General features: G+C 39.6%; 3 protein-coding genes across 5 annotated transcripts in view; 2 read left to right on the top strand and 1 right to left on the bottom strand.

The window, feature by feature from the left end:
* The first annotated feature begins 1267 nt into the window (after positions 1–1267).
* Positions 1268–18349, top strand: mfsd1 (major facilitator superfamily domain containing 1). 3 transcript variants are annotated; one of them, XM_042486828.1, is made up of 17 exons: positions 1268–1330; positions 1514–1566; positions 1762–1874; positions 1963–2005; positions 2140–2207; positions 3921–4029; positions 4163–4265; positions 4724–4822; positions 5649–5760; positions 7765–7821; positions 8784–8940; positions 10366–10463; positions 10555–10667; positions 10793–10840; positions 11028–11094; positions 16087–16192; positions 17786–18349. In XM_042486828.1, the coding sequence occupies exons 1-17, from the start codon at positions 1312–1314 to the stop codon at positions 17843–17845; spliced, it is 1425 nt and encodes a 474-aa protein (XP_042342762.1). In that variant the 5' UTR covers positions 1268–1311; the 3' UTR covers positions 17846–18349. The 3 variants fall into 3 exon arrangements, with proteins under 3 accessions (XP_042342762.1, XP_042342764.1, XP_042342763.1); XM_042486830.1 differs by lacking the exons at positions 16087–16192; positions 17786–18349 and adding exons at positions 11588–11589; positions 13587–14989 and having other exon boundaries at positions 11028–11098; XM_042486829.1 differs by lacking the exons at positions 16087–16192; positions 17786–18349 and adding an exon at positions 13587–14989.
* A 144-nt stretch (positions 18350–18493) lies between these two features.
* LOC121942942 (P2Y purinoceptor 3-like) lies at positions 18494–19519 on the bottom strand. The gene has a single exon (XM_042486257.1). The coding sequence runs from the start codon at positions 19517–19519 to the stop codon at positions 18494–18496; it is 1026 nt and encodes a 341-aa protein (XP_042342191.1).
* Positions 19520–19966: 447 nt separating this feature from the next.
* schip1 (schwannomin interacting protein 1) overlaps positions 19967–21923 on the top strand; it is a 270451-nt gene continuing 268494 nt past the window's right edge. The window contains 2 exon segments of the mRNA XM_042486621.1: positions 19967–20046; positions 20281–20374. Coding sequence (XP_042342555.1) covers positions 20024–20046; positions 20281–20374 — 117 coding nt within the window. The 5' untranslated portion in view covers positions 19967–20023.

Here is a 21923-nt window from a genome sequence, read left to right as displayed (position 1 = left end):
TAAAAAAGAAAGTCTTCTTAAAGTATTGTTAAATTGTTCAAACTGCAGTAGTAAAAATAATGGAACTGAAAGGGAATTCTTCTTGTTGCAAGAACAAAGCTAGCCTTAACTTTGACATTTGTAAAGGCAAAGCAGAGAGAGAGCCACTCTGAGGCCATCTACTTAAGATATGCAATAGTCTATTTTGGCCATTAGGGGGCAAAATAAGTCCCTGCAAGCAGGCAGATCATGGATGTATTACAGCTGCAAAATTTAAAGTCCAGCTTTGTGCTTTCAAACTTCACACGCAATTTTTCTGTTTTTTGTAGTTGGGCATGGTGTGTTCAGGGATTACTGATTTTTTTCTGCTTGTTGCTGCTGAAAACATGGTAATGGCAGCATTGACACTGAACCATGCAGTGTTGTGCAGGCCTTCATTCAGAAGGCTTTTATCACTAACATAAAGTAATAACTGTGATTTTAAATATGTGTATGCTCATAAATGTGACTCATGATTCTCTGTGGCTTCATATAAATTTTTATATATATTCTCAGGTTTTGATAATAATAACAATATGTTATTCTCAAGCTTTTATATATATATATATATATATATATATATATATATATATATATATATAATTGTTATTGTTGTTAAGAATAACATAATAAAATTATAATAAGGTATAATAAAAATTGTAATTTTTGAGCACTTTTTTCTTGAGCCAGAGTGCTCATTGGTATGAAAATTAAACAATTATCAGCGATCAAAGGTTTGAGAGAAGGACGTATGATTGGCCAGGCAACAAGAAAGGTGAGCGTCGATCCTGGTTTCAAAGGGTTAAGTATGACACTTTAACCATTTCAGGAGTTCTTAACAAACGTCGGCGAAATTGTCAATGGCTGCCCAATTGCTGTGGAGACTGGCAGACTACTGTCAGAAGCACTTGTCACACTGCTTGTTGGCGCGCTCCCGCGAGACTGTGTGGATTTTTAATCGGGCAAGCAGCCACGCGACCCGACAGACACCGGATGGGCTACAAGCAACAAAAGCTAATCGCAAGTTCGGTCGACTATTCCAGCAAGGATCATTGTGATCGCCTGCTTAACGTCCTCCTCGGCTGACTCGGTATAACTTACCACAGCAAATCCGCGAAACGAAACGAACCAATGGCGGACTATGAGGAGCGGCTAGGGGAGCCTGCGGCTGGTAATCGTACGAGGGGACTGCACGCGGGAGTTCAGACAGCGCGGTGGGACCTGACGCGACCTTTACGCGGCGCATACTGGGACCCCCGCCACCTCCTGCACCGAGTGGTAGTCCTGATCTTCATGTGCTTCTTAGGATTCGGTGAGTAATAGAAAGCCCTAACTTCCCTCAGCATCCCGAATTGTTATCGTGAAGATTTGTGAATGAGTTGCATACGTTTTTAAAGAAAGTTTCTTGTTGTTCTTCCAACTGCGGCTCACGTGACTTTAAAGAAATGCGCTATCATCGTTTTTGTAGTCTGTTAATGTAGATACTTTGTTCCAGGAAGCTACTTCTGTTATGACAACCCCGCTGCACTTCAAACTCAAGTCCTCCAGGTAACAGCATGATTGCAACAATTCACGTGTCATTGTGTTAAATCTGCATAAAAGCAATCCTGAACAGCCAAATTAGCCTACTCTTAAATGTGCTCCCAGGTGTCTGGATGACTAGATTTTAATGCTGAAAATTAAAACCAAAACAGATGCAGTGACTGAAATTAATGTGATACGTTTCCTCCCTGACTGTGCTAGGATCTGAGTCTCAACACTGCAAAGTTCATGCAGCTGTATGCCTGGTACTCGTGGCCCAATGTGGTTCTCTGCTTCTTTGGGGGATTCCTGATTGACAGGGTTTTTGGCATCAGGTATGAAGACCAATAAGTTATATTAATTTAATTCTCATACTTTACCTCCTGCTCAGTGTCATCTTACTTCTTTTTTTTTTTTTTATAGGCTGGGAACCATCATTTTTTCCCTCTTCGTTTGTATTGGACAAGTAGGTTTGTTTTAAAATCTAGATTTGAAAAATATTCTGTGAAAGGAAAAATATTAATATCAACATAAATAGAATCAGTGGACATAGAAACTGTATTTGATGTTAATGTATTTCAACTTTTGCCCCCTGCACAGGTAATATTTGCCACTGGAGCTTTGGTGAAACGTTTTTGGCTGATGGAAGTTGGACGTTTCGTATTTGGGTGAGCAAATCATTTTTCCATTTTATTACAACCTATTCATTTTCAAAACAGAATCTAACAACTTTACATACTAGGGACCAGTTCTCTACACCCTTATACAAGTGGGGCCTTTTCCATTGGCACTTTTGACCATGCCAAGTCAAACCATTTTGTATTTCCTTTGTCAGTTGTGCTGCAGCACACCAGAGATGGACTTTCTCTGGAGTATGTCCAAAAAAACCAGCCTGAAGGTGGTCAGGTCTGGTCTTGCCGACGACTGCGGCCAGCTCTGATGATGCCCCTTTTTCTCCTGAAATAAGCGAGTGTGTTATGAGAATCCACTCATCTCTGTCTGTGCAGAAGACCAGAGAGAATGACTTTTTTCAAATTCTCTGTGGGTTCAGCTTTCAGTGCTGTTATAGCTTCCAACTAACTCATCACTTAAGACAAACCGTCATCAATTAAAGACATAAAGACACACCTTCAAGTGGGTAGCCCTGTGGTAATGGAGATGCAGATCCCTGCAGCGCTGGGCTGACCTGCCACACCAAGCCAAGTCAAGCCAAGCCAAGCCAAGCCAAGCCAGCCACTAGTGTGGAAAAATGCTACTGGATAGATAACTGAACGTGGCTACCTGTGCTGCTAGGAGGAAACAAACGGCAATTTGTCCCAGGGGATCATTGCACCTTGCTGGTTAAGGAGCTGAAATTACCACATTCACCAGGGTGCAGTGTTCCCATCAAAGCCGATCGGAGCCACCAGCGAAAAAACCTGTGTCCACTACAGTCATTTGACCCGGGTGTGAATGCAGACTGTTGCATGCTCATTGCATTAAAAAGCCAGATGTTTTGCTCATTAGAGGGGTTTTTTTTGTGCAGTGGGAATGAGGCTAAAGAGATGCATAGTGACTGCAAAGAGGCACAGAATAATTATAAAACGTGACAGAAACACAAAATTACTATAAAACACAAAATGTCCAAAAATGACAAACATAAAACCATGAAAAGATGCATAACGGCTGCAAAGACATAAAAAACAACAACAAAAGAAGCAAAACCATCACAAAGTCTGTGTGTCTTGCTCCTATGTAGGAGAGGTGGTGGTGCCCTCTGTAAATATATGTGCAGAAGCCCATTTTTTATAATTTACCTATGTTTAAACATGACAGGGTTCCCACAGACATGGAATACCTGGAAAAGTCATGGAATTACACAGTCACATTTTCCAGGTCTGGAAACATCATGGAATTTTGTTGTGTGCATTGGGAGAGTAATCTTCCATAGATAACCTTCCATGTAAGGTAACAAAACAACAAATTTATTCTCTGTAGCTTTCAACATAACGGAGCTTTTATATGTGTCAATGTGTGACTTTTTGTTTACCATCATATACATTTCCTCTTTTTCTCTCTGCATTCTTTTTCTCTTTTCATGTATGCCAGCAAGCTGAAGTTATGTTTGACTAGATACTGATATGTTGGGAAAACACCCAGAAATTGGGGAAAGAAAAAACATTTTTAGAAAAGTTTTTGAATTTTGTCAGTGAAAATTTGTGGGAACCCTGACCTGACAACACCACATATGTTGTATCTTAACCAGCACTGTCTTAAGAAAATCACCCTGCATTAAGTGTCAAATACTCAGCTCAGTGTGTCTGAAAATGGGTCACAGAGGTTGTTCTTGTTCTATCACATGGCTTACATGCTCTCCTTTCCTGTTTTCTTTTCCTGGGTAGTATTGGAGGAGAGTCCTTGGCTGTGGCCCAGAACACCTACGCAGTCAACTGGTTCAAAGGAAAAGAGCTCAATCTGGTGTTTGGCCTTCAGCTGAGCATGGCTCGCCTGGTACGGATAATGAGAAACATGAACTAATTCATGTTTTCAGATAGCATGTTGATGTTTTTTTTTTACTGTAGCCATGATAAATAAATGAGCTACAGTACAAAATCCATTCATTGTCTTCTCCACTCGTTTCAAGGGCAGCACAGTGAACATGAACATCATGGGCGGGGTCTACAGCAAAGTCGCCGACCTCGTCGGCTCTTCTGGACACACGGCACTAGGCGCTTCGCTCATGATAGGTAAATAATATCACACATTTTTGCTTCAGCTGGAGCTACATGCCTCACTTAAGGAGACGTTTCAAAATTGGCAAGTGTTACACATCAAGGCTCAGGTTACATGTGCTTCATCTCTGTCTCCTCTCATAATAGTAGATCATTTCTCTGTTACTAAAGGTCTCAGATAACACAGTCAGCAGAGAGAAGTGGTAAAGAGAACTAGAAGTGCTGCTGGCTGCTACAGATGAGTCACACATGTGTCACTTCTTTAAAGTTTCTCAAGTTACTTCTTAGTTACGATTCAAGTTCTTCCGCTTTTTAACAAAAGGGTGAATCAGCAGTCATCAGGCATCCCAATTTGAACTCCTTGATCTAATCACAGTGTATCTTAAATTCTCATTTCCATAGATTTCTTTTTATGTCTCCTCCATATTTATTTATGTCTCCAATTTAATTTCTCTCTCTTTCTCTCTGCCTAGCTGCAATAACCTGCCTGTTTTCACTGATCTGTGCCTTGGTGTTGGGATTCCTTGACAAAAGAGCAGAGAGGATCCTCAACAAGGAACAGGGCAGAACAGGTAATGTATTTCAAGATTGTGTCTGTTTTTATCTCTGGTATTTCCTCTTTGGCCTCATCTGTCAATAACTACTAGAATGCTTTCACAGTCAGTGTGGCCACGTTTTGTTTTTGTTGTTATCTGCTCAAAATTGACATTCCTCACGCACAGTTCATTGGCCATAGTTAGTTAGTTAGTTAGACCAGAGGGGAGAAACAAAACCGAAAGCACTGGACAAAGAGGAGGAGTGCTGGCATCGGGGCAAGGCTGACCCAACTTGGACCGAGCGCTGCTCCAGAAGAAGCCTTCTTCTGGCTAATGTCCAGTCACGGGAGAATAAAGTGGATGAGATGTGATTGCGGCTCACACAGCAACAGGAGATCAGAGACTATTCTGTGCACATCTTCAAAGAGACATGGTTAACCCCTAACATCCCGGATCAGGCTGTTGCACTGAATAGACGGACCTTGTTGAGAGCCATAAGGGCACAAAACTCTGATGCAAATTCAAAAAATGCACTGCAAGAATTGAATGACGCCATCAGCAGCAACATGCCCAAGCAACCAGATGGAATCATCATAGTAGCTGCTGATTTTAATGAAATCATTATTCAACTCCAAAGATGTAGCGGGATCAAAGACAAATGAAATTTCGTTTTTTAAACTTTGTTTCAAAAATGATAAATGTACCTTCTACCTTGTTGTGGTACAGCTTCACTCAACTTCACAATTCTATTTATAGTATCGCTTTACCTTTAAAACTACTGGCTTCTTTTCTCCTTTTACAGTTGTTGAAATGAAATAATGCTCTCAAGCTGATCTGCATGTGTGTTTATCCTGCATATTAGGTGAGGTGATCAAGCTGACGGATGTGAAAGACTTTCCGTTTCCCCTGTGGCTCATCTTCATCATTTGCGTGTGCTACTATGTCGCCATTTTCCCTTTTATTGGACTGGGACAGTGAGTATCGCATCAGTGCCATCTCTCTCGCACACACACACAAACACACATATGCATACATAAACCTTTATCCACTGGTCCTCTCACATCTTTATATCACTTAAAAAAATCATCCAGAACATTGTCCCATTAGTATAGCTAAATATGAATTAATAATATTATTATATTTTGGTTTTATGTTATTCTTAATATATGTTATCATACATGCAGGGCCCACTTTACTAGGTGCAATCTTAAGTCACTCCGCTGCCACAAAGCCTACTTTAATGATGCCTATAATGCTCAGTTTCTTTGACACTAACATAGAAATTTTAATTAGTTTACTTTGCAGTAGGGCTGCACAATTAATCAAAGTATTATCGAAAGCACAATATGGTCAAATGCAAATAGCAGGAGCTGTAGTTTTTTTGATGAAGGTAAGATGTGTCACAAAATACCACTTAAAATGAAGCACTGTGGTGCTATAAATCATATTCCACCAGCAAAAGTTACATCGTCGTCATCATTTTTATATTTTTGAAATGCAAAAATTGAATGCAATGCAAAAATTGCCATTCCCACTAAAATTGTGACTTAAACTGCGATTGCATTTTGTATCACAATAATTGTAATGTGACTTTTTTTGTGTATTGTGCAGCCCTATTTTTTTTAAACTGTAAACTAAACTTGTTCATGGGGGTCTGCCCTCAATGATCTCCGAAATTTAAAAAGGTTGATTGATTGATTTCAGAAGGTTTTGGCAGTGAGGTCATAGTTAAATGATGGTGATGGTACTGGACTGCATCTGATTCAGAGGTGTTTCTGATATTCTGCTCCCCTCATGTTGCTGAATAGGGAGGACAGAAAAAAATAGAAACACCTTTTAATATAAAATAGTCCAGCACAACAGCACCCTTAACAATGACCTCAATAATAAACATATAACCAGATTTCTACATTTCCAATAACGTCACCAAAATTGTAACAAGATTTGTAAAGATAGAAGTTATTATAGCTATAGTGCACTGGATTACATTAGACTGCACAGGCGTTGCCACTTAGCATATTTTTCTTATGTAAACAAATCACATGATAAGACCATAACTGCCAGTGTTGTTTCATCATCCTTGCCCTGTCTGAATATGAAATTTCATTTAGTAATTTCTCAGCTGTAGCAGCTAAAACAGGAGTTAATAGAGTAAATTATTTTAGCTGTGAATTACGTATTTTGCTCTTTGAGTACACTGTATATAGTAGCAGCACAACATATGTAGGACTGACTCTTGAAACTTGATTTGAATGTCACTAGATGTTTCTGAGGTCCCTGTGCGTAAGATTTGAACATTTATGACATTGGCAACTCCATAAGCCACTGACTGTCACCGTGTCCACATTTTTTCTCCACAAACCTTTATTCCAACTCTACAGAAAATTGAGTTATAATACAAACACAACATATTCTTAATACAGTGGCTTTGTATGCTGAAATGATAGCATAGCATATTTGTTTTGTTGCTTGATGGAAACATCTTGACCATTTCTCATCCGTGGGTAAAGAATAACATAATTCACCTCAAGATGGTTTTATTGTGTGGTTTGAATTAAATAGAGAACCTCCATTAAATCAGTACAAAACCTGTGTCTGAGAAAAGACTCAACAGAGCAACCTAACAATGCGGTGTTGTCATCGAACCACAAAGGGAGGGAGACAGAGTCATAAATGGAAAGAGGTTTGACAAATGGGTTTGCAGTGAAAGAAACCAATTGAGGCTATCATGACCTGCATTTCCTTCTCTGAAAGGCACTCTCAAATCACTTAGCAACTGACATGGTTTTTCCACTGAGGGTCAGTGCTTGCAGAGCAAATACTTGTTATGCAAATGGAGCAGAAAACAATGTGAAGAGGGTCAAGAGGTACCTGCTGCAGGAGTCATTTCCATTTCTCGTCCTGTCGTGGTCACATCAATGTAAAGGCCAAGCAGCACTCTGAACTGTGAGCCCCTCACCTTCTCTTTTTATTTACAGGGTGTTCTTCATTGAGAAATTCAACTTCTCCCCAGCTGAAGCCAGAGCTGTCAACAGGTAACTCAGATCAGGTGAACCTGATGTAGATCTACCTGAAGGCACTTTTACTTTGTGGGTTACATTTTTTTGCCCCTCTGCGGCGTTAGCTGTGGCTATCCGTCCGTCCCATTCTTGTGAACACTATATCTCAAGAACACCGAGAGGGAATTTCTTTAAACTTGGCACAAATGTCCAGTTGGACTCAAAAATGAACTGATTTGATTTTGGTGGTCATAGGTCAGAAGTCAAGGTCACTATGAGCTCAACTGTACTTGTCAGCGTTATATCTCAATAACAGTGTCTGTCTAATTCTTGTTAATGCAATATCTAAAGAACATGGACATTTGGCACAAATTTCCACTTGGACTAAATGATGAACTGATTTGATTTTTGTGGCCAAAGTTCAAGGTCACCATGACCTCACTAAATATATTTTTGGCCATAACTCAAGAATTTATATGCTGATTATCACAAAATTTCACACAAATGTCTAATAGGATAACATGAACTTATTACATAATATATCCAAAAGGTCAAAGGTCAACGTCACTGTGACATCAAAATGTTATGCAAAAACACTTTTCAGGCCATTATTTAACGTCATAACTCGGGAACAGAAGGCGAGGAATTCGGTCAGATACTGAACTGGTGACACTAACCTTGGATGCCCTTCTTGAAACTGAGCTCTTTGTTTTGTTCTTCTGTGGCGGGTTGTAGATGTGCGTGAAGCATCCATGTTTTCACAGACATGGATGTAAACTTAAAGTGCAACTTGATTGGTTTTACGCAAGCATAAAAGTGAGGCGGTAATTCTTCAAAAATCCCACGTAGTTTATTCAAAATAACAAATAAGCATTGACTTTTGCAGATAGATTTTCTTTACACATATTTCTGTCATTAACCAGTTTGAACTACAGGTTGACAATTAGATTTGTCAGCATTCCAGTCAGAAATATGAACACTTTATCTATTTTCCCCAGTATTGTGTACATCATCTCAGCCCCTGCGTCTCCACTTCTGGGCCTCATGGTTGATAAGACCGGGAAGAATGTGATTTGGGTAATGATTGCCGTGGTCTCCACCCTCGCTGCTCACATGATGCTGGCCTTCACCTTCTGGAACCCATGGATTGCCATGGTAATGCCCCTGGCAACTTTTTGCACTATACTGTAACAAAATCTTATCTTGTACATTCATTAACAGTTGTAGGATGAATTCAGTGAAAGAATTGCTTCGTCAATAAACGTCAGTATGTTCATTGAGGCGTTTAGGTTAATGGTGCCCAAGCTATATGGATGGACTGTGAGTCACAGTGGGTGTGAATACAAGTACCTCAAAACCCGAAGTTCATCTAAAATTGCTGAATTTTTGTCTCACTTGTAGCAATTTGCAGTGAACTTCCAGTTTTAGTTAGTAAGGCTAAAAGAAGTTTGCATACAAAGAAACTAACTGATTAACATTAATTGCATTTCTATTCAAGTATAAAACGACTGTATTAATGGAATACTTAACTCACAAAATTAACATTTGGATATCAGATACTCACCCTGTGCTACCTTAGATTTGTGAAGATAAGTTTTGTTTTCTTTGCACGTCTCAATGGTTGACGATGAATCCAAAAATGGCAAATGAGCTTGATGAGTTGAAGTCAGAGGGGGCCAGGTTTGATAACAGCATTTTTGCTAAAACCTTATTTTAAACACTGTAACATATGAGTAGCATGCCTGGTCAAGCGTGTGCTTTGAATTTTGCTTGTGCATTCTACTGAGTACTGAGGCATGCTACTCATCTGTGCATAACAGTGTTTTACGTGAAAGTGTTTTAAGCATTACAGTTTTAGCAAAAATACACATATATGTGAAGTAATGACCATACAACTGGATATATAAGACTGGGATAATATACACAAGTTTTCTAAGAGTTTCTAAACAGGTGTTTTTGGAATACTTTTGCTACTGTTAAACGTGGACACCTATGACTTTCCAAATGTTCATTGTTTTTTGGATTCTTCGTTCACTGTCCTCTTAGCTTTAACCCTGTGCTGCTGTGTTAATTGGTTAATCCTTAACCTCATTATATGCCAAATACATGTCAAAAATCAGTATCAGAGTGTTTGTACATCGAATACCAGTTTTTCTCTTCCCATTAAACCAGGCTGAATAGTTTCAACTCGTTGTTGGTGAGGGAGGTGTGTGTGGAGGCAACAGTCCGCTGTAGCTCCGCATCACAAGAAACTCTAAGCTTGCCCACTTTTTAGCGGCCATATCAAAAACGTAGGAATTGAGTTAAATCCCTGTTGTAACTGTACACCACTTGAATATTCTATTTCACTGGAAAACGCGTAACAGCACAGAGGATAGACGCCTTTAGTTCTCTTTTACTAGGACTCCAAGAATGGAATAAACCTAGACTTCTGTCGCACCGTTCTTCAGTTTCCAAGAAATGATGTTAAATCCATATATTTCTATCATACAACAAGCTACTAATGTCCAGGCTTTCTCGGAGAGCATTCAAATATTTAAAGTAATGACAGTGTGTGTGTGTCCTCCTTTGTTTTTCCAGTCCCTGCTGGGTGTCTCCTACTCCTTACTAGCGTGTGCACTGTGGCCCATGGTGGCATTTGTGGTACCTGAGCATCAGCTGGGGACGGCCTATGGCTTGTATGTACCTGGAATGGCAATATGGCTGATCTCATACATGTTGAGAGTGAATAAATATTGTTGCTGATGGTGATCTGCTTTTGTCCACCAGCATGCAGTCGATCCAGAACCTGGGACTTGCTCTTATTGCCATGGCAGCAGGAGCCATCCTAGACAGCAAAGGATACCTGTTTTTGGAAGTGTTTTTCTGCGTCTGCATCTGCTGTCAGTATTATCTGCCTGTTTGTATCTGGGTTTATGAGGTTATAGTCTTTCCAACTCCTGTTAGTTACTTTTGATTCACATTGTTTGTGATTTTCCACTTTTTTTCTCCCCTTTATTTGTTGCAGTTGCACTGATGGCAGTGGTGATGCTGTACTTTGTGGATTATCTCAGAGGTAAGAGAAGACTAGAGCCTTGAACTCACTCCTCTCTGCTTTCCCTTTTCATTTGTCTCAGTTTTTTCCCCAATCTACCCTGTTTATTCGTTTTCTCCTGTGACATCTCCTCACTTTACTCTGTCACTCTTCAGCAAACCCCTCTCCTTGCCACTCTTAATCTCTCCATCTTCCTCTCTGGCTGCAGGAGGAGATTTGAACCGGTCAGCTGCAGCCAGAGCCAAACTCCAGAAAGAAGCCACTTCAGATGCAGAGTGAGTAGCTTTGACCTTTAACCCTCCATCACTGCTTTTCCAACCACTCTCTCAACAATTACACAAGCATCTCAGAAACATTATGAACAACCCACTCATTTAATCAAGTGGCACAGGCATATTTTGGGACACTTGTAAGAGCTCCTGTACTAATGGACTCTGGATGTGTCCTCAGCTGAACCTGCTACAGTCAGTTGAATCCAAATCCACTGAAATTAGGAGAATTTTCATTGTAGTTTGTGTGTCCAGGTAGGTAGAAATAAATTATATAACAGACTGTGTGAAGCTTACAATTCAAGTTGTATTTTTTGGGTCTGTGTTTTGTAGTGTAGAATATGGGATCAACCATGTGACACACATGCAGAGTCATGCATAATTTTACTGTATTACAACTCCTAGTTTTGCGTAGTTTACAAAGTTCAGGAGTGTAAAGAGGTGATTCGTCATGTTATCATGGATGTGTTGCTTTATTGGGCAATAATTTATTCTTTAGTGGTTACAGCAAAACTGCTCATGGCTATTTGAAAGAATTTAAAATTAAAAGACAAAGACACAAACTACAGGTGTGAACACAACCAAAAGTCTAAACAGAAATAATCCATTGTTTTGTAGTTTTGGTCCATTTTGGGTTCTCCCTAAAATTTATACAAACTGATTAGAAAAAATAGTAATGAGGACTAAAAGGCAATGTTATTCTGTGGACCGTTTTGGAGGTCTACCTTAACATTATCAGTGCCACAAGTGCCGGCTAGCCAAGCTGTGTTCCACTTTGCTGAAAGACTTTACCTGTCTTCTTTAGTGGTGGCCAGGACAGCAGTTAGAAATTATTGACAAAATTATGGTTAAATTTTCCAAATTGGGCCCCTCATCCACACCCACTTCAGCACCACCAACACCCACCCTTAGCTCTAATACCAACATGGGCAATTTCAAATAAGCTCTTGGCCATTGGCTTTACAGAGACAGAGTTGGAGCCTCTAACAACCATTTATAAGACTGAGGAATAGCCACCAATGTGCATGTGCAATCTTCATATTCATATTCACTCTATATCAATGCACTGAGTCATGCCTGTCTACTGCACACTTACTATTCTTTGCTGCTGCTGATATTTATACACCAATTGCACTTTTATATGTATATTTATATTTAGTACTGTAAATATTTTGTATAATATTGCTTGTTTTTTGTAGCTATATTTTAATGTTCATTAAAGTTTTTGTTTTCTTCTACCTAGTAAGCAGCATTGTGGTTGGCACAGTTTCAATTTTGTTATGCTTGCATGATGACACTTAAGTTTCTAAATCTTGAATCTTCCAAATCCAGTGTTACAGACCCGTCCGTGTCATGCTCTTTTTTGTATACATATCCTCAATATGATTACAGTTATTCCAAAACCTGTAGACAAATTTTGTTTTCTACAAATTAGACTGTGAAAGTCCAAAAACTCTTTTACCTAAAAACAAAACGGAGAGGGAAAAAAAGTACCCTCCGATGAATAATTAGACAAAAGTAAAATTAAACATGTTTTGAGTCTGGAATGCATTAAATTATCATAAGAACAAATCATGATTGAACAAACAAATGTACTCTTCATATGTCACCATTCCCAAGCTTAGTGTTTATAATGTGTTAGGTTATGCTACTCCATGACAAAAAAAAAATCAAATACACCATTTTGAAAAAATGGCAATGCCACTTTTTACCTTGCCATTTTTTTCATCTAGTTTCATATGATAACAGTATCTCTACTGTAACTTTAAAACTGAGCCTGCTACAGCAGCTTTTATTTGATAGTCTGAGGTCCTTTGCCACATTCAGCCTCTGCCTTTTAAAAACTGGACTGCCATTTTCACAAAAACTGCACTGGTTGGGTATCAGTCCAAACTACAGACTTTTAATGCAAGCAATAACTAGATTTTTCATTTTTATACATATAACTTGTTTTGTCAGTGATATAAGTCAGTAAGTAACTTGTTTTACTTGATCCCATTTAAGGGTCAGCTGTAGAACTTTGTATGGCCCTACTTGGACCAGGGTCTTCTGCACCCATTGACCCCCCTGACAGTGGTCCTGGATGTGTCACAGCACTCATGCAAAAAGTTTTATTGTGTCTTTAACAAGTTAATGAAAGGAGACTTCATATACCGCAGCGTGATGGGGGAAATGGTTGCTGTGTCTGCAGACCTAGTGGGTACATTTATTTATGTCTCACGTCAATCGCAAACCAGCTGTGGTTGGTTTATTTGTGTTTGAAACATAAAATCAAACCACATTATGCTCTTGGCAGCTATGACTACTTTCTGTTCTCGTTATTGGCATGTGGCAGTGGTCATCATGAGCAGGAATTGAGATCACATCTGCTTCTCTCTCTCTGTCTCTCTATTCATGTATGTGTGTAATCCATATATGTAATATCTTCTAATGTGTATGCTGTATGTGAAAATTAGGAATAATATTTGCTGGTCTGTTCTGTGACGGATATTTTCCAGATGATGATGATGATGAGGGAACACACATAGTCCTGGGTTTCGAGCCAGCAGGCCGCACTGTTCACCCCAGAGCTGTCAATCAAACGCCATGGGGCAGGACTGCGCTACTGACTCCGCCCAGTGCTGCCACCTGTGGCTCTTCCCATTAAAACTGACTGTCTGGCCCCGGCTCTTACGTAACCTACCCTGTATTAATGGCCTTTTATCTTCTTATCGGGACACTGACAAACGACACAGTCTGGACTCCTCAGTTCCTCTGACCTCCCATACTGACTTCATCTCCACAAGTATTCACTCTCCACTGACTCCTGTGTGTGTATGTGTGTGTGTATGAGTGTGTGAAACCTTCAGCATGAAGTTTTGTCAGTTACTGAAGAGTTAAGATGCTTCAAAAGTGTTTTAACTGTTTTAAATGTTCAGCAAAGGATAAGACTCTTATCCTGTGGAAAGGTGCCTATAAATAGTAATATTGATTTTAATACATTTTAATGCAACCCACAATATAGAGCTCCTATATTATTGAAATTGTTTGCTTTGGGATGCTTTTAAATGGTTTTATATGTTGCTTTTTACAAATTGTTTTCAGAAGGACTTTGTTACTCGCCTCAATGCAGACAACTCAGCAGTTCATTTATGTACATATCACTTGTCAGCATTCACAATAATTGTCAACTAAAATCTTCCATACTGGACTTTCTTCAGTGAGTCAATATTCAATTTTAATCATGTGCATCATTGACCTTTTATGGTGCATAATCTCAGAAAGAGCATAGCTCTTTACTGTTTAATTCTTTTTTGCTCAAGTTTTTTTTTTTTCTTAATTTCTTTATGTGCTCTTTGCTGGCCTCAGAGGTTCATAAAGATTTATTTTCTGTTGCATCATCAAATGGCACATTACTATAATGATAGGAAAGAAGAAAAAAAGAGAGAGACACGCTTTGGAAAGCATTTAGCCGTGTAATGATATTCACAGTTTCAACTTTTTGTACAAACTGTTTTGTAAGTGTGACCTTTTAAAGAATCAGTTCACATAAAAATTGTGTTTTGTAGGCTGTGTTTTGCTCTTTTATCAAACTCAGGTAATTAACTTGATGTAAGCACTGCCCCCAAATTGTTGCTTGCATCATCTTCACAGTAAGACAAAATACTCACGCACTCTGTTTAACTCTCACCATTCCAGTAATGCGGGAAGAGATTCATCTCCTGCAGTCTGTGTACTGAGAAAGACTCACTACCTCAGTTGGGCAAATTAGATGTTGAATAACTAAAGGAATGCCTACAAAGTGATCATCTGTATATCAATCATGTGCAGCACAGTGTTATGTGGAATTTGTGAAGAAAACTTTTTCTCTAATGCCTCCACATTCAAAAAAAAAGCAGCAAAAATATCAATTTTTCCTCAAACTGATCAAGGCAGCAAGTAAACAAGCAGGTAAAATGATTGTTTTGTCAGTAGAGTTTGGCTTTGAAGAGTGCATGAATAAGTCTCACTTTATATTCAGTTTCAGGTTGGAAAGGGATGTAGGTTAAGGTTTTGAGCATATGACAGCATAAATTAGACTTGGATTATATTGCATGAGTTGTGTAAGAGTTTGTAAACAGATGTTTTGGAGTACTTTTGCCATTGGTAAATGTGGACCCTTTTACTTCACTTTAGCAACAGTTCTTGTCTGTTTTTCAATTTTTTTTTCACTGTGAAGGCATGTTGAAAAAATGTTTTTTTCTCAAATTCAGCATTACACAGGGTGAGTCATTGATTCACAGGTGATCATTTTGTGGGTAAAGTATTTCTTTAAGAGTAACTTCACACCCCCTTGTTTTTTTCTGACTTACCAAAGTTTAATTTCCACTTTGCTCCAGTAATGCAGAAGTCTACTTTTAGCACTTCTGAAACAGACTTGAAACTTTTCCCCCAGAGAGGGCATTGAAACTCTGCTTTTCATTCTGGTGTTAAGTTACTCCCTAAAGCCCAACACATAAGAGAACGGTCAGTACCATGAAGTTTAAGTGTTGTGATTGCACATTAAAATGACCGAAGTGTCATAACAGACAGAATCATGGTGCTCTCCTCACCTGTTGCTCATTTGCACTGTGGTGTTGTGACAGCCAAGCAGTCTGTGCTTACCTGAGATGTGTGAACTGTTGTCTACATGAGAAATGACTGAGAAACTACAGCAAATCCATTGCACTGTGACAGACAATGAGACTGAAAGGAAACTCTCTTAACTAAAGTCTTTTTGTAGAACCAAATCGCATTTGATACCATATTGTTAATGGAACAATGGCATTTAATTAAACACATTTTTGAAAGCACTTGGATTCTCTTCTAATTATATGCTTTCTGCAGTATTTTTCTCAGCACCTGTAATAATAAGTTATCCCCTAAGCCTCCAGCAACAGACTGTGGCTGATTAATCCTGTCAGTGATATTAATGTAATTGTCCTAATGTTAATGTTGACTGTAAAGATGATAAAGATGGCAACATTATTATTCCTGCAGGATTAAAAGGCGACCCAGTAAACTGAGAGACGGTGAGCTTGCTAGATTAGCACCCATGTCTGCTTTTGGCTTACGCAACCGGTACCTCTCAAGGCTGGGCGCACAGGTACACACACACACACACACACAACATATGATTACACAAAATTCAAACAGAAAGCTATTTATTAATCCATTCATCCATTCAACCAATAATCTTGACACTGTCAGTACATTATTTTTTCTTAAAGGGATAGTTCAGATTTTTTGAAGTGAGGTTGTATGAGGTACTTATCAACAGTCAGAAGTGTAATGTAACAAAGTAATACTTCATTACAGTACTAGAGTATTTTTTTTGAGTATCTCAATATTTCCTAAATAAAATATATGCTTTTACTCCATTACATTTCCTCTAAGGGTTTTAGTGACTTACTACAAAATAGGGAAGGAATGAATGGACTAATGAAGGAGTGTAAGGGAAGGAGAAAATTTGATATTTTTTTCAAATCCTTTAAGTTGTGAAAAGATCTTGTTTTTCTTCAAGTGTAATGTAAGCTCCATTTTTTAAGGTGCTGTGCATGTTACAAAGAATAACAACATACAACCACTTCCTTTTTTTATTAACAGCATTTACTTGTACTTTCATTACTTAAATACGTCTAATACCATAGAATTACTTTTGATACAATAGATAGATTCTTTAATTAATTTTTAATAGGTCACTTGAACTTCAGTCATTTTCTTGTCAGAAATCTGTACCTCAACTCAAGTATGGCCTTCAGGTACTTCATCCACCACTGTCCATAGTCATTGATGATGTCAGTCAGCACGCCCCAGTTTCAAGAAGCAGACTGAGTCCAAACGGAAGCCAAGCAATGTACTGCTGTGGATGAGTGTCGGCAATGAAATGTATTTTAGCCACCTAAATAACGTCCCACCTAAAAAAATGTTTTAAAAAATTCTATAAAATATTAAGTGTACACTAAATTTATAGTATTTTCACTGCTTTACCTTTATGTCAGACAGCCTTTTTCAATGTGGAAATGGCTTTAGTTCTGCATTTCTGGTCTCTTCACCACCACCAGACTCAACTCACAGAAACAGTAATTCTGGCTTATTTAAAACAGGCTGCTGGTCCACCACTGCTTCAATCTAGTTTGTTCCTTTGTGTTATTGTGTTACTTTGGTAAATCTAAACTAACCACATGAAACACTAAAGTCACATAGTAACAAAAAAATGAACTGATCAAGGCAGCGAGAGACCAGCAGCTCCTATGTTCAGTTATGTTATACTGCTGTTTTTCTCAATGGAGTCTGGCAATGAAGAAAGCAGTATGATGGCTTCAGTATTCCTTTGGAAATCATTGTGTGACGGAAAGGTAAAGCACTTAGCATAGCATAGCATACAATTAAGCAGCTATTGATTATTTTTTTTAGTGGGACTTTTTTGTTTGTAATATGTTTTGTTGCTGACTCCCATTCACATCAGTATATCACTTAGCCTCCATGTCGGACTACAGCCTGCTTCTCCAAATTTACTTTATTTTCGGTGATTCATTGACTGTGGATAAGTATCTCACACAACCCTGCTACAGAAAATCTGAACTGTCCCTTTAAGGCGAGTGCAGATTTTATTGCTACATTTTATAATTAAACACAAGTTACTCCTTAACTGTGTCATTTTTTTTCACTTAATCTTTGTTGTCCTCTCTGCTCTCAGCTCCCAGACCACTGCTCTACCCATCTGTCATCACTCGCCCACAGGAGTGTTCTGAAATGATGCCCTTCATTCAGCTGTACGCTGCAGCTCTGTGACTCCAGCCAAGTATGCACTAAACAGAGAGGATGATACAGGGTGTCCCTTTGAACAAGATACTGTAGCACTTTAAGGTATTTTCAACCTTCATGACTGACTGTTCTGGGTATTTAGATGGGTATCTTTCATTATTATCACCTCAGAGACTATTTTTTGGATCCATGTTAAGTTATTTTCTATTTACTCCACACTTTAGGCATTTTTTTTATAGAAACCACACAACACATACTTTTTTCCAGGAGACTCATAAAATTGGACTGAAGCTTTATGATGCTGCTTTAGGGTCTGTTATAGAGACTTAGCCCTCAGCAAACAACAGAGGGCACCACTTCCCTCAAATGTTGAACGTCACCTCTGGCCACATTTACTTTTTAATAACTGCCTTCTGCAGGCTCAGTATTCACACTATCAGTTAATTCTTTAATTCTGCTGTTCCTTCGGGTTTTATAGGTTGCAATATTGTCCCAAAATGACACCTCACAAGTCACTTTTCTGTTCAATGATGCCAAATTATTATATTTAAAACAATAAAAGGAATTATTAAACAGTTTATAGACCGTGTTGGTACAGTCCTCGTGTTATCACCGCCTACAGACTCCTGATAAAAGTCACTTATGGATTAATGAGACCTCTGGTGGATGCTCTCTGTCCTGCGGACCTGTTTGTGCTGCCTACATCCACCACACTCACGCTGGGCTGCACTCTCTTCCTCCGCCTCCACAGCCAGGCCCGCAGCATCTGACGGTGCCGATCAGAGCCGAAAAAGTAGAAGAGAGGATTTGCGCAGCAGTTGAAGCTCACCACGGGCTTCCAAACCTTGAAGGAGATCATGACTATGTTGAGAAGATGACAGTCTTCAGGCATATAGACCCTCACAAACAAGTAGACGGTCCGAGCGATGTGATAGGGCACAAAACACACCACGAACATGAGCAGCACAACTAATAAAGTGTGAAGAGACTTGTTGCGCATCCGAGCTGTCCTGGCGCTGGAGATGCTGTCCGCGGCCCTGCAGTAAAGCACCGTCATCATGGAGCAGTAACAGGTGATAACGACAAGGAAAGGGATCAGAAAACCTACTATGGCTAAAAACAGCCCATAGGGAAAGTAAACTTTAAACTGCCCTGGGTTAGTCATCTCAAAACACACTGTCATGTTGTTGATCCTACCAGTGTGCGCAAATACAAGTGTGGGTAAAATCTCCGCAGTGGCCAGGATCCAAACTGAGCCTGAGGCAAAGAGGGCGACTTTTTTGGTCCTAAGGCGCACAGCAGCGATGGGGAAACACACTCCGAGGAAGCGGTGCACGCTGACGCACGTGAGAAACATCATACTGCAGTGGAGATTTACAAAGAAGAAGAATCTGACGCTTTTGCAAATGATGTTGCCGAAGGGCCACAGGCCTCCCATGGCATTGCTGATGATGAGAGGAGGCAAGGCCAGCACGTAGAGGAGATCTGCCACGGCGAGGTTGATCGCGTAGATGGCCGTGCCGCTCCATCGGCGCATGCGACAGCACACGCACCACAGTAGGGTGCCGTTTAAACTCAGGCCCAGCAGAAACACAACGCTGTAGGACACTGGGACAAGGATCCTTTTGTAGTAGTTAGTCACTGGACAGATTGGGAAGTCCTCCATTCAAAAAGATCAGCTGGGGTGGTTTAATTTGCACGCCTAAATTAACAGATGGACCTCCTCACACCTCACCTGTGTGCAGCTAACTGTGCAAAGATGACGTGCTTTGTTTAAGAAATACCAACTGCAGGTGTTTGTTCAACTCCCCTGTTCCCAGCCCACACCTGCGTGATGTAAAGCCATCATAACGCCATATCTGGGATATGAGCAAACATATTGGTACACCATGAGGCATTTCAAAAGCCGGGCATAATAGGCTGTAGATACTGTGCGATTGTCCTTCTTCTGGAGAAAGCTTGCAGGATAATTAATGCCATGCTTAAATCAGATTGCCAAGTTAAATGACACCGTCAACACGAGCGCGATGCACGGGCGCCGTATAAAATACGCGCACACGCTCAGCGTCCCATTGGCTGCGAGAATTTTCCAAGTGCTCTGCTCCGGCTGCTCCCGACTCTAAGTGTTCACTTCATCTCTGTCTGTCCGCGGAGAGAGAGGGAGCTCGTCATGTTGAGGAACGGCACGTACAGGTTAGTGTCACATCCACCGACTGATGGTCATAAATGTGCGGCAACAGTGTTTATGTAGAATAAGCGAGAAGCTCCACCACAGGCTGCTTCGACTGTTAAGGTGGGAAAAAAAATCCTGCATGACGGTACTCCCTGCAGCTGCACACAGATGAGCACAGGCTGTTCTCACTGAGCTCTTAGCATTTTTCACATTTGGAGAGTTTTTGTGTCTTAACTTGAGCGGTGTCCTTCCAGAAGCATGTACCAGGGAGAGGAGGCGAGGCTGCGCAGCGGGAGTGTGTCTGTGGCTCGGGAGAGGAAACACCTTGCTCTGTGCATCAATAACCAGGTAAGAGGGTGAAAGACAGTCTATTAGAGCATATGGCATTACTGTCAACTGAAATGTGTTCATAACCTGTCTGGGAAGATGCCGAGAATGGATGCTGATATCTTCTCTTTTTGGGAAGGGAGCATCTCAGCAATGATGTAATTCACTTTCTGATCTTTTTTTGGAGCAGTAAGTTGATGCTGCTCGGTAGTAAAGTCCCCGAGGTGGAAAAAAAGAAGCCCTGTAAAAACGAATTTGAAGAAAAATGTGATTCTTTGAAACATGACAATATTTTGTCAAGTAGTTTAGCAGACGGAGACAAGTATCAGCACCATGGACAGTGGAATACATTGCAAAACTAAAACCCTCTCCCTCCCGCCATCCCCAACCCTTTTAAACTTCAGCAAATTGACTTGATTTTTTTTTTAAAAAAAACATGGAAAGAAGACAATGGCCAACTAAACAAGAAATGACCAAAATATTAGCAGGAAATAAGTAAACATATTCAGGAAAATTAACTGAAATTGTAAAAAAAAAAAAAAAAAAAGTAAAAGACCGAAAGCTTATTTTAAATATAAAATGATAATAATTTTAAATATATTTTTCCTGTTTTTTTCTCTCTTTTTTTTTTCTCTCTTTCTATCTAATTTTGTGGTCATCTCTTGTCATCTTTTACTTTTTTTGTTTTGGAGATTTGCCAAGCATTTCATGCCAAGTTGCTATTTGCTTTTTTCCTCATGTTTTTTTTTTTTTTTTTTTTTTTTTTTTAAAGAAGTCAGACCAATTTACACAAGAAAGTAGCACAGGAAAACTGATATTGATGCAGGTTTCAGAGGGTTAACTGCTTTGAATTTTGCTTTCCCTTATTCACCCATTCAAATGGCACAAATAGCTGAATTCAATTTGGTTTGGGGAATTGCTTTTTCTTGTTGGCTTGCAGCCACTTAAAGATTTTTGTCATGGCAGCAGCTGAAAAGGTCTCATTAATACTACATATTGCACCTCCTGCTACAAATGGCTTCATCATCAGCAGGGAATAGTGAGCGTATAGCTGACTGAGGTGACGTGGCCTCCTTCTTTAAGACGAGAACAGAGCTCCTGTAGAGGGATATCACTGCATGTTTCTGAAACTCAAATAGTTGGTTTGAGGAAAGTTGTAAGTGATTTTATAATGTGAATCAGTTTAGCGAGAAACACCTTTAATGGAGGTAAATGACATTTTTCTGTGTGTGCTTGGGTGACTGTAGGTGCACAAGTTCACCTGGTTGTATTGAGCTTGTGAATATTTAATGCCAGTGATGTAGTGTTGCGCATTATCGGTGGCTGGGGATATTGAGCGTGTGAGCTCCTGAAAGCACTGTTCCATCACAGCTTTTGACTTACTCTGCAATATATTATGATGGTGCAACCCTCCAACACACACACGCACACACACCTACACACGATTATTGTTCATTACATGTTGCCCTAAACTTTCTTATTTTGACTTGTTACAATCTGTTTGCACTGCACCACCTCACAGGTAAATTTAATTATTGCTCTCCAAAAATGACTTTTCCTAAATCGATCC

Source organism: Plectropomus leopardus, chromosome 5 (assembly GCF_008729295.1).
Source record: "Plectropomus leopardus isolate mb chromosome 5, YSFRI_Pleo_2.0, whole genome shotgun sequence".
NCBI classification, from domain to species: domain Eukaryota; kingdom Metazoa; phylum Chordata; class Actinopteri; order Perciformes; family Serranidae; genus Plectropomus; species Plectropomus leopardus.
This window is presented reverse-complemented; position numbering and strand designations above follow the sequence as displayed.

Bases quoted from the DNA above. Each gene is read 5' to 3' on its own strand.
- mfsd1 (XM_042486828.1), top strand. The intron at 4,266-4,723 runs GTAAATAATATC...CTCTCTGCCTAG, and splicing joins AGGCGCTTCGCTCATGATAG to CTGCAATAACCTGCCTGTTT. The intron at 10,841-11,027 runs GTAAGAGAAGAC...CTCTGGCTGCAG, and splicing joins CTTTGTGGATTATCTCAGAG to GAGGAGATTTGAACCGGTCA.
- LOC121942942 (XM_042486257.1), bottom strand. From the start codon at position 19,519: ATGGAGGACTTCCCAATCTGTCCAGTGACTAACTACTACAAAAGGATC.